The sequence below is a fragment of the Panthera pardus genome, unplaced genomic scaffold (genome assembly GCF_024362965.1).
Source record: "Panthera pardus isolate Hobbes unplaced genomic scaffold, ASM2436296v1 HiC_scaffold_20, whole genome shotgun sequence".
Taxonomy (NCBI): Eukaryota; Metazoa; Chordata; class Mammalia; order Carnivora; family Felidae; genus Panthera; species Panthera pardus.
This window is the reverse complement of record NW_026526766.1, coordinates 79316079-79330227: the sequence shown is the minus strand read 5'-3', so window position 1 is coordinate 79330227 and position 14149 is coordinate 79316079. Positions and strand designations below refer to the sequence as shown.

The following is a 14149-nucleotide window of genomic DNA, read 5'->3' as shown; positions in this document are numbered from 1 at the left end:
GGCTAGGCTCCCGGGGATGCAGTGGTGATCCAGACAGGCTTGCATTCTAGAAGGGGCGATGGTGATAAAATACTCGGGATGGTAAGCAGATAAATACCAAGTGGGAAAAGAGCCGTGAGGAAGACAGAGGCAGCGGGGAGTGTTGACAGGGTAGGAACAGGTCCGTCAATAGAGACGTATTGCAGGGAAGGGGCCCTGAGGGGGGAGCACTTAGGTGAGGTCTGAGGAGCAAGTAGGAATTAGCTGTGCATGTGCAGTCCAAGGGAATATGGGAAGTCTGGGGAGGTCTGTGTCTTGTCCTGCAGGGTCTTGAAGCCACAGCAGAGATTATCCCAGATAAACGGGAAGAAGTCACGGGTTTGAGCAGCTGACACAGTCAGATTTAGTTTTGTGGAGGTCACTGGATGCTTCGTAGACGGAGCGCGGGGCGGGGAGGCAGGGAGACCAGTCAGGAGGCTCGTCCGGTAGTTCAGGTAAGAGGCTAGCGATGGCGAGGGGTGGGCGGCCTGCAGAGGCGTCTGGTGAGCAAAATCAACAGGGCTGGGTCACGGATGGGGAGGGGGATGTCAAGGCTGACTCCTAGGTCGGGGGCTAAGACCGCGAGCTCTGTGAAGAGTGTTCGCGACGACGTAGCTGCTCCGGCGTTCTCCCTGCCAGTGCCTCGTCTGACACACGTTCCTCGTCTGGCTCACGGATACTGAACACGTTCTGTTCCCGCTGCTCTGGCTTGGCCCTGGCGGCCCCTTCTGCTTTTCCTGTCGCCTAGCTGACACCGAGGCTCGGGGTGAGCCCCGCCTGGCTGCCTGTAGCCCACGTTTCCATCCCTTCACAAGCTTCCCTGGCAGAGAATCACACTCGCGCGCGTGTGCCGGCACTTTATAGTTTATAAGACCCATTTGCATCCGTTTGGATGCCATCGTTCTCCTGGGAGCCAGGCAAATCTCGAGGAAAGCCTCCTTGTGGACGGGGGGGGGGGGGGGGTTTAGGCCTGAGAAGGGAAGGACTGTGACCAGCACCACTCAGGCGGGATGATTGGAGCTGGGATGAGAATGCAGGTCCCTGACTTTGGGTCCAGCCCTGATTTCATATGCTTTTTTTTCTTTTTTTCCGTGGACCTTCTTTTTTTTTTAAGTTTATTTATTTATTTATTTATTTTGAGAGAGAGAGAGAGAGAGAGCGAGCATGAGTGGGGGAGGAACAGAGAGAGAATCCCAACAGTTTCCGTGCTGTCAGCTTGGAGCCCAATGTGGGGCTCAAACCATGAACCGTGAGATCATGACCTGAACTGAAACCAAGAGTCAGACGCTTAACTCAGTGAGCCACCCAGGCGCCCCTTGTATGCTCTTTTTAATTTTCACGTGCGTGATTCTTGTTTCTCCAACACGACTGCACCTCTTCTAAGGCCAAGAGCCTCTTCTCCTTCAGCGCAGCGTGGGGCACCTCCGCCGTTCCTACTCCGTGGGCCCCTTGTGCGTGCTGTGTGCTGTAGGACCCCCACGGTGTCTGTCACATCCCTGCTAAGTGTGCCTTTCCCTGCCCCCAACTGCCCAGCACCTACAGGCGTGTGTAGGTACATTCTGGGTGACGGAAAAAATACCTTTGTTTAATGCCCTCAACTCCCTTTTTCACTTTTACGGTGTTTTTTTTTTTTTTTTTTTGGTGGGGGTTGGGCAGGAGATGGGGACCTGTCACAGGAAAAGCACCTGCTTTTTCTCCAGAACTATAATTAGAATGGAAAGAATCAAGAGGAAAGGGTGATGGTTAGAAAGGGTAGCAGGGGTGATATTTATAGAAGGTTCTCTTTTGTATCGGGTGGAATGCTGGTTTAGACCACTTTGTCCCCACCTTTCTTCGCCTTAGGTCTTGCTCTCCATCTCGTCTGTTGGCCCAGATTCTATAAGGAGAGACAGGGTAGGGGGAGCGGACTGCCATTTATTCTACTTTGCCCCAGACCCTGTGTCTGGCACTTGACCTGCTTTATGGCTTTATCAGTTTCACAACAGTGATGTGAGGCAGCCGGCATTCTCATTTGAGTGCGGGGGAAACTGGGGCCCGGAGAAGTTGGGGGGCCGGCCCAGGTGGGTGACAGATCCTGGGCCCGTCTGACTCTGGAGCCCACTCTGCCTTGCTGGGGGGGGAAACACGTATGTGTGCTGGGTCTCCACTGTTGTACTTATCAGTTACAGTAAGGGGACATTAAAAACAAAGGCAGACATTGTCGGGAGTAAATTTTATCTCTGTAGCTTTAAAGCACAAACAAAAATAATAATTCCATTAGTAGAGGAAAATTGCACCATACTGCCGAGTATAAATTTTATTGCTACAGTAACTGTAAAATACAAAGATGATAAATGAAAAGTTGGAACATTTATTATTGGGGATATATTTTATTGGTATAACTAAAATGCAAACAAACTGAATAATACCAGCACTTGTTAGAAACTGTCGTCCGCCTCTTGCCAGTGTATATGATTCTGACTATAAAACACCGAGGTTCGTTGTGGGCGGACGGGAGGGAGACGACGTGTTTGCCCTCTCTGGGCGGGGGGAGGTGGGGGGGGAGACCATTCCCTAGAGGGGGGTCTGTGAAGCCCAGGGCTAAAACACTGGTGGTGGTTAGTGGGAATTCAGGACTGGAAAAATCCCGTATCCGCGGCTCAGGAGGAAGAGCCTGTAGCCTTGCGTGTGGTATCAGCCGTATGCCGTGCCTTCTGAGGAACGACAGAAACGACCGAATCGCGGGGAACTCCAGACGTCACTGATGGAGAAATGGGCCGAGGGAGCCAGGGCCGAGCACATCATGGCATTGGAGGGGAAGTGGCAGTGGCGGCCCCGGTTCTGGCCGGAGAATGACCTGTCTCAGCTCAGAGGGGTAGACGGAGGCCTCTCCTGGCATCTCAGCAGGGGCCGGCGCTGTGGTGGCCACAGGGCCAGCAGGTGGCGCTCAGATGCGGGGGGGGGGGGTGGCGGGGAAGGGCGCCGTGCCGCGGCCACCACACGTGTTAGCACGTTCATTCTAAGAGGCAAGCGTGTCACTTTTCAAGTGAGGAACCTGAGGCATAAGGGGCGATTTGCCCAGAGTCACATTGAGGACATGAGAGAATGTAAATTTGGAAGCAGATCTGTTCAGGCTTCAGAGTCCATGTTCGTTCTTGCAGTTGAACGTTGAATTCCATTAAAATGATGTCATGACACTGGGGCCTTCTGAAGGCCTGTTGGCGAAAGGAAGCAAGATATGAATAAAGTCTTTATTCGCAGGCAGCTCCTGTTTGATGCTTGGACGGCAAGTATGGCCCTCTTGACTTTCCATTGTTCTCAGTCAAAAATTCACATGGCCCGTGCATGTGAGCGTCTGATCACATGGCACTTGGTTGGGAACATTTCATATGCCCCCTAAAGTAGGGCACGGGAGGCTGGCGGTGAAGAAATTTGTTCTGTTGCAGTTTTTCTGAGAAGCCAGCTTTAGGTGGAGCCGTTTCCTTTATGATTCTGCCTTCTGCCAACCTGCAGTCGTTTAGAAATCTGCGGAGATGCGCTCCGAGTAAATGTCCCACGAGGTCGTATCTGGCGGTTTTTCTTTTGAGGAGGACCCCGATGAGAGGCGTCAGGCGTTGGGGTCCTGTGTCAGGCTTTGGTGCGCCATCCCCACCGGTCCTGGCCCGCTGGACGGCTAACATTCCGTGCTGCCCAGCAGCGTGAACTCCGCACTGGACGGAGCGTGGGCTGCCTGCGCAGCCTCCTGGCCTCACGCCCGGAGTGGTGGCTGGGGCTCACAGGTGGGGCACGCTGTGTTGAAAATGCTCTGCCCTCCAGTTGGCAAAAGACGCTGTAGAAAAGCCCTCGATCCCTCAGATTGCTTTCCGTCGCGTGCTGTTCCTTTGCGCGTTGGTTCGTCGGACCAGCTCTCCCCCTCTCCTACCGCTGGTGGAGGTGTACTTTGCCGGAAGTTTCCTGGTGGGAGAGTCGGCAGTGGCTGTCAAGAGTCTTACAAGTGTGCTTACCCTTTGACCCGGTAATTCCCTCTGTGGAAACTGACCCTGGGAGATCACCGGGTCGTATATATGCAAGCATGCTCTTATTATTAATGTTGCTTATAAGATGATAACAACACTAACATGTATTTGAGTACTTTGTACTCAAGATATGAATAAAGTCTTTATTTGCACTGTCCTCAGAGCTTTAGAAGTGTTTTCAGACAAATGTGTAAAATCAGAAATCATCTAAATATTTTTACATGAGGGGATTGATGGGTGTCGGCTCTACTTCGATAAAAAAAATAGGGGATTGATTTAATATACTCTAGTATATTTCATACAGTGAATTAATATGTAGCCTTTAAAAATGGTAGAGATTTATGTTTATTGACACAGAAGGATGTTTATGGTGTAGTAAGTAGTAAAGTCAGATCATGGATATATATTGTATGGTTGGTTCTGTTTTTGCAGAAAGTGTCTGAAAGGCTACATGCTAAAATGTTAACTTAGTTTTTCTGGCTGGTAAGATTGTAGATGATTCTTACTTCTTTCTTAATTTGGGTTTATATATATGTATTTTACATAGAGGTATGATTGACATATAACATGTAAGTTCAAGGTGTACATGTTGACTGATTTTGATACATTCATATACTTCACTGTGTATTTGAATTACAAATATTAATTTAAAAAAGGGGGCACCAGGTGACTCAGTTGGTTGAGCATCTGACTTTTGGTTTCGGCTCAGGTCATGATCCCAGGGTCGTGGGATCAAGCCCCACGTCAGGCTCCACGCTAAGTGTGGAGTCTGCTTAAGATTCCTTCTCTCTCCCTCTGCCCCCTCTCCACTTGATTTCTCTCTCTCTCTCAAAAAAATAAATAAAAATAAAAATTGAAAACAACAACCACAAAGCTCCAGCACAGGTCTGTGGGAGAAATGACTAACAAATATTCCTTGTCTCTTTGGGGCCACTGAAACCACCCTCTGACTGTCCCCGCATGGATTTTACACTTTTGCCTCTTTTTGCAGTAAAGCAGTTGAGAGCCTGGCTGAAGGGGGTGGCTCCGAAGTGCAGCGGGTGACAGAAGATGCCCAGAAGAAGGTGCGGCAGGTCGAAGAGCTCCTGAACAAGAGAATATTCCATTTAGAACAGGCAAGTCTGGAGGCCCCGAGGAGGATGTGTTCTTGCAGTGGGTTAATAGTGGGGGGAGCAGAATTTTGTTCCCTCTTTCACACACTTGCAGACTTGCAGCAGAAATGAGAGCCACCCTTATTCAGCATCTCACGGGTTCCAGCCCTGTCCTAGGCGCCTAGTACACCCTGCGTCCTGGTTGTCGTCTTGGTGCTTACAGACGAGGACGCCGGAGTACAGAAAGACTAACGAGTCTAAGTTTGATCCTGGATTCCATTTTACGACTGCTGACTTCAAAGCCTGCGTTCTTGGTGCAACACCGCCCTTCTTACCTCGTTTAGTCTCTTTATTTTTCCAGAGGAGGAAACTGAGGCCCAGAGAGGGGAAGGACTCCCCTAACATGCGCGGAGCCTGGAAGCAGATTCCTATTCGCAGGCCCTCGCGTGCCTGGGCAGCCGGGCGTCTGGTCCCGGCCTCCATCCCCCGTCACCCCAGTGTTCACTTCACTGAGTGCCCTTTCCCGGGAGGCACTGAGTGTAGCTCCTCCTCCTGCTTGTTCCCAGGCGCTTGCTGTGCCCTTGATGGGAAGCAGCATGTGTCTTGGCTAAGAAATCCTGGCTCCTAGACGTTGAAAGTTTCCCTCCGTATTAAGCTAGTACGAAGTGACACTCGTCACTCAATTCTTGGTCTTTGAGGTCTGTCGTGTCATCTCACTTTCTCCCCCTGAAACCCTGACTCTTCTTGGATATGAGGAGGAACGCAGCACAAAGCCTGCTGGACACAGAAAGACGCACGGGTCACTATACTTGCAGCTCGTAGTGGGCTTTCCGTTCCCAGTGTTCACAGGAGCCCCTGTGGACCGAAGGGCAGGGAAGAAGCAGCCAGTGCTTTTGTTTCGTTTCGTTTTGTTTTCTTGAGCTTCCTGTGATGCAGCAGGCATTTGACAGTCACACAGCAACTCTTTGATGGGGTGGTGGTGGTGGTCCCTGTTTCACAGATAAGCTGGGGCTCAGAGAGGCTAAGTGGCTACCCAGCGTCCCACAGCAAAGAAGTAGGAGAGCTGGGTTTTGAACCCAGTTTGATTTGACTTTTATCTTTGTGATGTAACCAGAGACGGTTGGCACTGGGAGATCCAGATGTCTCTCCAGGACACTTTGCTGAGCACCAGGGCCCTTTTCCCCAACACGGGCCCTGCCTCTGTGATTTAGATCCTTCCCCTGTTGGCCTCTCGGAGCTCTCAGGAAGAACGTAGTCCTTCAGCACCCACATCACCTTGGAGATACAGAAAATGCATTTGAGAATCGTGTAGTCATTATCTTAAAAGAAATAGTGAGGGGGCGGTGGGGTGTGGGATGAATCTGTATGGAGATTCTGGGGACTCTGGAATTGTGTGTTTAGGTATTGAGAGGCACATTTCTCCTTGTTCTCACTGAAGCTGTAAATATTGATCCGATTCTTCAAACCCAAAAATACAGTTTTTGTAGACTTGAGTCTTTTCCATTGGAAATGCCTATTACTCTTCAGGATACAAGAGGGAGAAAATGGCTGGCAAATGTATTTATTACTGATTCTCCCCATGTATAGTACAATGCAGGGAGGGGAAATGTGCCGGAGAAAAAGTCATAAATATTTATATTTTAATCCAATTTCCTTTCAAAATGTTCCCAATTGTATTGAAAAATTGCATCAAATGCATTTCATTTAACTCTAGGATGTGAAAGCCGCCCAGGCAGAACTGGAAAAGGCCTTTGCGGGGACAGAGACAGAGAAGGCTCTTCGGTTGAGCCTGGAAAACAAGCTCTCGGAGATGAAGAAGAGGCATGAGGGGGCCTTGGACATGACTGTGGTCCTGGAGCAGAAAGACAGGTCTGGCTCTTGTCTCTGCCACGCACTGACATTCGTCTATCAGGCAGCATGGCCAGAGGGTTGTTCCCTTCCTACCCTTTTATCCCCCCTTTCTCTCCTTGTTCCCCCACAGTGAAAAAACCTGGGGTAACCTCAGGGTGACAGGAAAATGGCGAGGGTAGTGCTGTGAGGACAGGGATAGAATTAGAGATAGAAACTCCTGCTGAAAAGTTCTCAGATACTACCTTTAGCATTCAGTTTTGGCTGTAAGCTTCCCGGTAGCCGAAGGAAGAAGAGAACAGCTTTCTTGATGGACCTAAGATTCACATTGCTCACAAGCGAAAATGAGCCAGCAACTCTGGAGAAGCCCAGTTTTACTTGACATTGTCAGGGAGAAATTTCTCTTGTGGATCTGCCCAGAGGGAACGGTAAGTGATTGTATCCCCACAATAGATGCTAGTGAATTTTGTGTGACCCTGTTTATCATTGTGTCTTTTAATGCAGGCCGTGGGCCCAGATTCATACGGTGCAGGGGGCCGAGGCAGTGTAGACCAAGCACAGGGCTCTGTGACGGTCCAGGAATAAAATGAGTGCTACGTAGGCCAGAGAAACGGACAGACTGGAGGATCTGTAGGCGGTCTTTGATGCTCATACCTTGCAGCCAGACTTTTGATCAAAACTAGTCAGGAGAGAGTTGAGGTTTTCTTCTTTATCACGAACCTTACATTTTACTCTTGCCTTGCTTTGGTGGTCACTAGGTGGAAAGTTGAGTAAAGTAAATACAGGTGAAACTTCTGGCTAACCTGTGATCTATCCATTGAAGAGCCAAGCTTGCTTGGAATTTGACAGAAATTGTTCTAAGGCAAATGATCTATTTGCCTACTTCCTTAAATAGAGGAAACTGACTATGGTTCCTTTTTTGGGGGGTGTGTTGCCCGATTGACCGGCCCCCCACGTTGTTGAGGTTCTGGTGCCTGGTTGCCCTGGTTCCCCGACTGCTGTTTGCTTGTCTTTCTGTCTCCATACCACCTTTTGAGATTTGAGTCTGCAACGTGTTTGCATGATGGGTTGGGAAATGAGATGAGCAAATGTTTTAGGATTTTCTGTGGAAGAGGAATGAGTAGACTCTCAGGGGGAGCCCATGGCTTCCATTTAGTCCGTGCTTGGGGGAGCTAGCATTTATGTAACCTCTTCTTAGCTTTGATCTGGAAAACGGAAGTTTGGGATGAATCTCAGGATGAGCCAGGAAACAGTTCTCTAGGAGATGTAGGCCGTCAGGGCTGAGTGAATGAGTGTTTTTCTCGATTGCACGGCTAGGAGGAGAAGCCTCCTTGGACGGGTGGTGTTTTGCTGGGCTTCCCCTTCCCCTTCCCCTTCTTCCAGGCACCACCTGAGAGAGGTGGAGACTGGGGCCACCGTACTGTGACGGAGTCTGGAATCCTTTTCCATACAAGTTATTTATATGTTCCCTTGCATCTCTCCCAGCTGATGAGCGGTGAAGCCCTTAGAAGGTTTATAGGTTTGTCTTTCCTGGGGGACCTGCAGGTCTCCAACAGTTAAATTGGAAATAGGGGGCTCAGGGAAGAGACTAGAATGTGTGGGAAGCAGCCACCAAAGAAGAAAAGGCAGAATTCCTGGTGTGGGTGCAGGGGAAGAGGGAGAGCTCTGGGGGTGGGTTTGAGGAGAGGTGGCGGGGGGGCGGAGAGCTGGTTGGAGGGGTCCTGCCAGGGCCCCAGCAGATGCTCAGCAGCCGGTTCGTTGGTCTGTTGGATCATCACGCCCTTTGTTCAAATACTTCCTGAGCATCTTGTGTTCAGTAAGTGGTGGGTCGGGTGTAGGGGTGAGTGGTACAGGCTGGGTCCCTGTCCCAAGGAACCTCGTCACCTAGCTGGGTGGGAGGACTGGAGGGCAGGAACAGAGTGACCAGGGCCAGATGGATAAATGCTGGGTTAACATTACATCTTTCTAATTCTATTTAGAGGGATTAGGAAAGGCTTCCCAGAGGAAGTACGAGGATAAAGGAGGAATTACTTGGAGGAAGAAAGGGTGTTGCAGGTCCTGAGAACCACATGAGTGGAAGTTCAGAGGCCAAAGGGCACAGAGCTCGACCCAGGAACTGTCAGAAGTATAGCATGGCTGGAGAGTTGTGTTCTGGAAGGGAGGTGGGAAGAGATGAGGAGAGGGAAGCTGGCCAGATCATGTGGGCTTTGTTGAACAGTTTGGGTTTTGTCCTCAGGGCACGTGACGAGCTGCTGATGAATTAAGATTGGGAGTAGGGTAGTGTCAGGGTCAGCCTGTAATTTAACGCGATCCTTCTGGCTGAACCTGGCGGATGAGTTGGTGGTGGGTCCACTCAGTGTGGAGCCTGATGCGGGGCTTGATCCCATGAACCGGGGATCATGACCTGAGCCAAAGGATGCTCAACTGACCCAGCCACCCAGGTGCCCCCAGGCAGAGATATTTAGATGGTAGAATTGACACGATGGCTTGAAGGGCTTGATCATTGATGGGTTTGGGGATGAGGGACAAGGCTGCTGAGATACCTCCTCACCCAGGTTTTGAGCACGAACAACTGTGGGATGGTGGTGCGGTTTGCCGAGTTTGGGGAAAGAAAGGGAGAAAGAACAGATGTTTTTGGGTGGAGGGAGTGGGAAGATAAGCTTTCAGTTGGGACGTGTTAGGTTGAGGGATTGTGGGCATCCAAGCAAGAGTAGAGTCTAGAAGGTGCTTGGCCAGATGGATTAAGGCGAGATTAAAGGAGATCTAGGTAAATTCACTGAGCAGCTACTGAACAGGGCCTTGGGTTAGGTGTCAGGAATGGAGACGGGAGCCCTGCCCTCCTCCTATGGTGCTCCCGGTGTGGGGGAGGGGACAGATGTCCAAAAAAAAAAAAAAAAAGCATCGTGATTGGCGTTAGAAGTAAGTTCAGGGTTCTGTGCTGTGACAGAAACAAAGCAGTGGTCAGCTGCGTTTGGGCTCAGGGCAGAGAAGGCTTATCAGAGGAGGAGCGCGAGGAGGTGGGTGAGGCGGGCGGCTGCTGAAGTAGACTCGTGCGAGGCGTGGAGCCCGGCACGTGTCGAGCGAATCACAGAAGAAAGTGGTCTCTGGTGACATATGCCCAGAAGTGTGGCTACTCATCTTCTCGGAGCAAAAAATTTGGGGAGGGTTGAGGCTCACTGAGTGCTTAATGCGGTGCGGAATGGGGGTGGGGTCTCCACGTGTGGGTGGTCAGGTCAGGGCTTTGCCAAAGGCTGCGCCTCCTTGGGGTTTCCCGTAGGCCTGGCGTGGCAGGCACAGAACCCTGCTTTGTTGGTACTGCCAGAGCGGCTCTCTCTCAGGAGCGGATGTGCCCCAGCCACACTCCCCAAGGCCAGAGCAGCGACCAGATGCTGCCTCTGGATTTCTGCCTACTTGGGGTGTGGCCCTCTCTGCGGTGCGTCTGTCCTGGGACCGGCATCAGTATGTTCCTCCCTGAAGGCAGGAGGTCAGGAGGTGAGTTGCTAAGCACAGACCTGGGACAGGTGTCCTTGGGCCTGCCCCGGTGAGATGGATCTAGATGTGCCATCCAGGTGGCCCTGTGACAGGGCAGGGCCCTTGCTTGGATGGGCACTGCTGAGGTCTTTCCTGGCTTCCTCTACCCTTTTGAAAGGTGTGTGCTTTAGCTACTCTTTCCTGTGATCTGTGTCCGTAAGGTAGCTGACATGGAGGTACCCTGCAGGTCAGATGTGGCCAACCGATATGTTTTGTTTGGCCTGTGCAGTGCTTTTAGAAGTTTGACTTAGTTGCTAGTATTTAAAAAAAAATCTAGTTTCATGTAAAAGTCTGGATTTCCAGCTTCTTTGAAAACCTGGAAGGTGTGGTGAGCCTGGGCCTGGGTCTTGCTGGGTCGAGGCTGCTTTCGGAGGTGGGCCTGGTGCTCTAGTTTGGCCACAGTCCCCACAGGCCTGCCTCACTCAGCCCCATGCCTTCTGGAACTTGCTTCAAGGTAATTGAAACAAATCAAGGCGATCTAAGTAGAAGTTACATACAATACAACACATCCAATTTCAAGTATGTAGTCAGTGACTTTACCTCTTCAATTGATTATATGGTGATTTCAGAGTAGAACCCCTAGAGGGCAGTCTTACTCCTCCATCCAAGATTTGGAGGCATCGCCCTGGTGCTGCCCCGGGACACCCCCCCCCCCCCATACCTGAATGTCTTAGCCTGTTTGGGGCCCTATAACAAAGTACCACAGATTGGGTAGCTTACAAACAACAGAAACTTATTTCTTACAGTTCTGGAGGCTGGAAGACCAGGTGCCCACATGGTCAGGTGACAGCCCTCTTCCAGCCTGCAGACTTCTCACTGCATCCCCACGAGGTGGGGGTCTGAGGCATCTTTCTGGAGCCTCATTTGTAAGACACTGGTCCAATTCCTGAGTTCCACCCGCGTGGCCTGATCTCCAGCCAAAGCCCCACCTCCTAATACCGGCACAGTATAGGAATTTGGGGAGGCCGCGAGCATTCGGACCTCGGCCCCTGTGCCTCGCCAGCTGCTTTTAACTCCTTTTAGCCGACTGACCTTTTACCTTCACCCCGAGAGCCAGGGAAGCTCTCTGACTCTTGTTTCTTTGTTTTTTGTTTTTTTAAAATGTGTATTTATTTATTTTTTGAGAGAGAGTGTGTGAAAGGGGGAAGGACAGAGAGAGGGAGACAGAGGATCAAAAGTGGGCTCTGTGCTGATAGCAGAGAGCCCGATGTGGGGCCCGAACCCATGAACCGTGAGATCACGACCTGAGCTGAAGTCGATGCTTAACTGACCGAGCCACCCCCCAGGCATCCCGCTCTCGGACTCTTACTAAAACCCTTGCTGTCTTCCTACCATTCACGTTCCTTTCGAGGCTCAGATATGGAAAGGCCCTTCTGAGGGTTTTCTGAGAGAATGCTAATTGTTGGATGTTAAAAAAGAAAAGTAATATAGCAACTGCCCTATGTTGAGTTGTGCTATCTGCCTGGAGGTATGTAGGGCTGTTTCAAATATTTTATCGCTTATCCACATGAGCAGGTGAAAGCCATTTTGTAGCGAGGAAATGTGGACTCAGAGAGGTCGGATAACTTGGCCACGGTCAGGGAAGCGTAATGTGGTGGCCCCGAGAAGGTGTTCAGCTGTACCCGAGGGGGACACGGGCTGTGGTCGGCACGGTTTCCTTGGGGACAGGCACCGCCTGGAGTAACTGGCCGGGTGCTGGGTGTGTCTTAGATGTGGATGGCACCGAGAGGGGCATTCCAGGTGGAGGGGCAGGTGTGAGTGGAGGTCTGGAGGCACAAAACAGCCTGGCTTCTGGAAAGAGCTGGAAGGGAGGCTGCTGGGCGGTGAGGCAGCAGGCAGCGGCCTCCTGCGAGGGATGAGACCGCAGCCGCCAGCGGGGCTTCTCAGCTTCTAGGCCCGAAGAGCTGGGGGCCTCGAATGCTTTGCTCACGAGCTTGGCCTTTATCTTGAACATCAGTGTATTTTATTTTTTTTTTTTTATTTAAAAAAAAATTTTTTTTTTTAACGTTTTATTTATTTTTGAGACAGAGAGAGACAGAGCATGAACGGGGGAGGGGCAGAGAGAGAGGGAGACACAGAATCGGAAGCAGGCTCCAGGCTCTGAGCCATCAGCCCAGAGCCTGACGCGGGGCTCGAACTCACGGACCGCGAGATCGTGACCTGAGCTGAAGTCGGACGCTTAACCGACTGAGCCACCCAGGCGCCCCGAACATCAGTGTATTTTAAACTTTGCCCCGAGAGGCCGAGGAGAGAGATTGTCTGTTTTTGCCGGCTCGCCGGGACAGTTCTGCTTTATCGGTCGTGTCTGTTCAGGTTTCAGTGCCTGATTTCTTTTTCAGAGAGGATTCTTGGCCAAAAAAACAAACAAACAAAAAAGCCAAAAAAAACCCATGAGCAGTCCGCTGCCGTCGGTGGTGGGGGCTGTCGAAAGTCTGAGCACGGGTGTGGCTTGATCAGACCCTAGTCTGGTGGCTCAGAGGTTGGATCTGCTGGGGCCAGGCTGGAGGTGAGGGCACAGTTAATGTCACACGCGTCTGACCCTTACTCTCCCACCAGCAAAATGCGATTCCATTTCTGTTCAGTCATTGGACATGTCTACTTTGAAGATGTTTGGCCCCATTTCCTGCCTCCTCCTGCTCCACTGAGCTAGGAGAACAGCTTAGAATTAATATTTAAATTTTGTTCGCTTTTAGACTGATTGAGGAGTTGAAGCTGTCTTTGAAGAGCAAAGAAGCTTTAATTCAGTGCCTTCAAGAGGAGAAATCTCAGATGGCATGTCCTGATGAGAGCATGTCATCTGGAGAGCTCCGAGGACTTTCTGCCGCTCCAAGGGGAGAAAAGGAGAGAGACGCTGAGGTGAGGCGATGGGGTGTGAAGGGGGACTTTAATTAGCAGACCAGACTCCTCTGTGGCAGATGGGATGCACATTCGGTCCCCACGGGTCACACGCAGACTGCTTCCAAATATTAGCTCCCCGGCAGCTGAGGAATTAGCAGGCACCTCCTTTGTCAGGGGCCCTGGCTTGTTTTTTCCTTCCAGCCTCATGTTTATATAGGGTTGGCTAACAGAACAGTCCATACTTGCTTGCCTCTGTTTTACTGTGTGTTGATTTCTCGTCGCCCAGAGACTTTATTTCCGTCCTTTGGGTTTTCTTGGGATAAAACTTAGTCCCTGTTTCACCTGTGCGGTTAGAGGCAGTGGGGGGAAGGGGACTCACTTGTGTTGGGCCTGGCGGCCGGCGAAGGGCTTCTGCGTGGAACCTCCTTGAGTCCTTCTGGCCACTCTGCGAGGTCGAGGTCACTGTCCCCTCATGGAATTTAGAAACGGGCTCAGAGGAGTTGTATTTTCCTAGGCGCTAAGAGGTGGGTGGGTAGTGGCAGCCCCCCGAGCCCCCCAGAGGCCATCCCTCCCCTAGGCAGTCTCCAGGGCAAGCTGCGGGAGTGGGGCCGGGCCTGGGGGTGCAGCGGGCCTCGCTGATACCCTCCTGTTTTTGTTGGGCCAGGGATGGCTGCTGCATGTGGTACATTCCCAATATGGGATGTTCAGGAAAAGTCTTGATTTTTTATGGAGCAGAGTCCTCTTTGTTCCTATTACAGCAGTGATTTCTGCAGCCTCACTGGTTAGTTTTCTGCTGGAAAACTAATCAGCCCTCGTCTCCTGCTCCTC

General features: G+C 51.1%; 1 protein-coding gene across 1 annotated transcript in view; it reads left to right on the top strand.

The window, feature by feature from the left end:
• The window catches only part of CDK5RAP2 (CDK5 regulatory subunit associated protein 2), a 169809-nt gene that overhangs the window by 33183 nt on the left and 122477 nt on the right, over positions 1-14149 (top strand). The window contains 3 exon segments of the mRNA XM_019454024.2: positions 5005-5128; positions 6819-6973; positions 13177-13339. Of these exon segments, the coding sequence (XP_019309569.2) occupies positions 5005-5128; positions 6819-6973; positions 13177-13339 (442 nt within the window).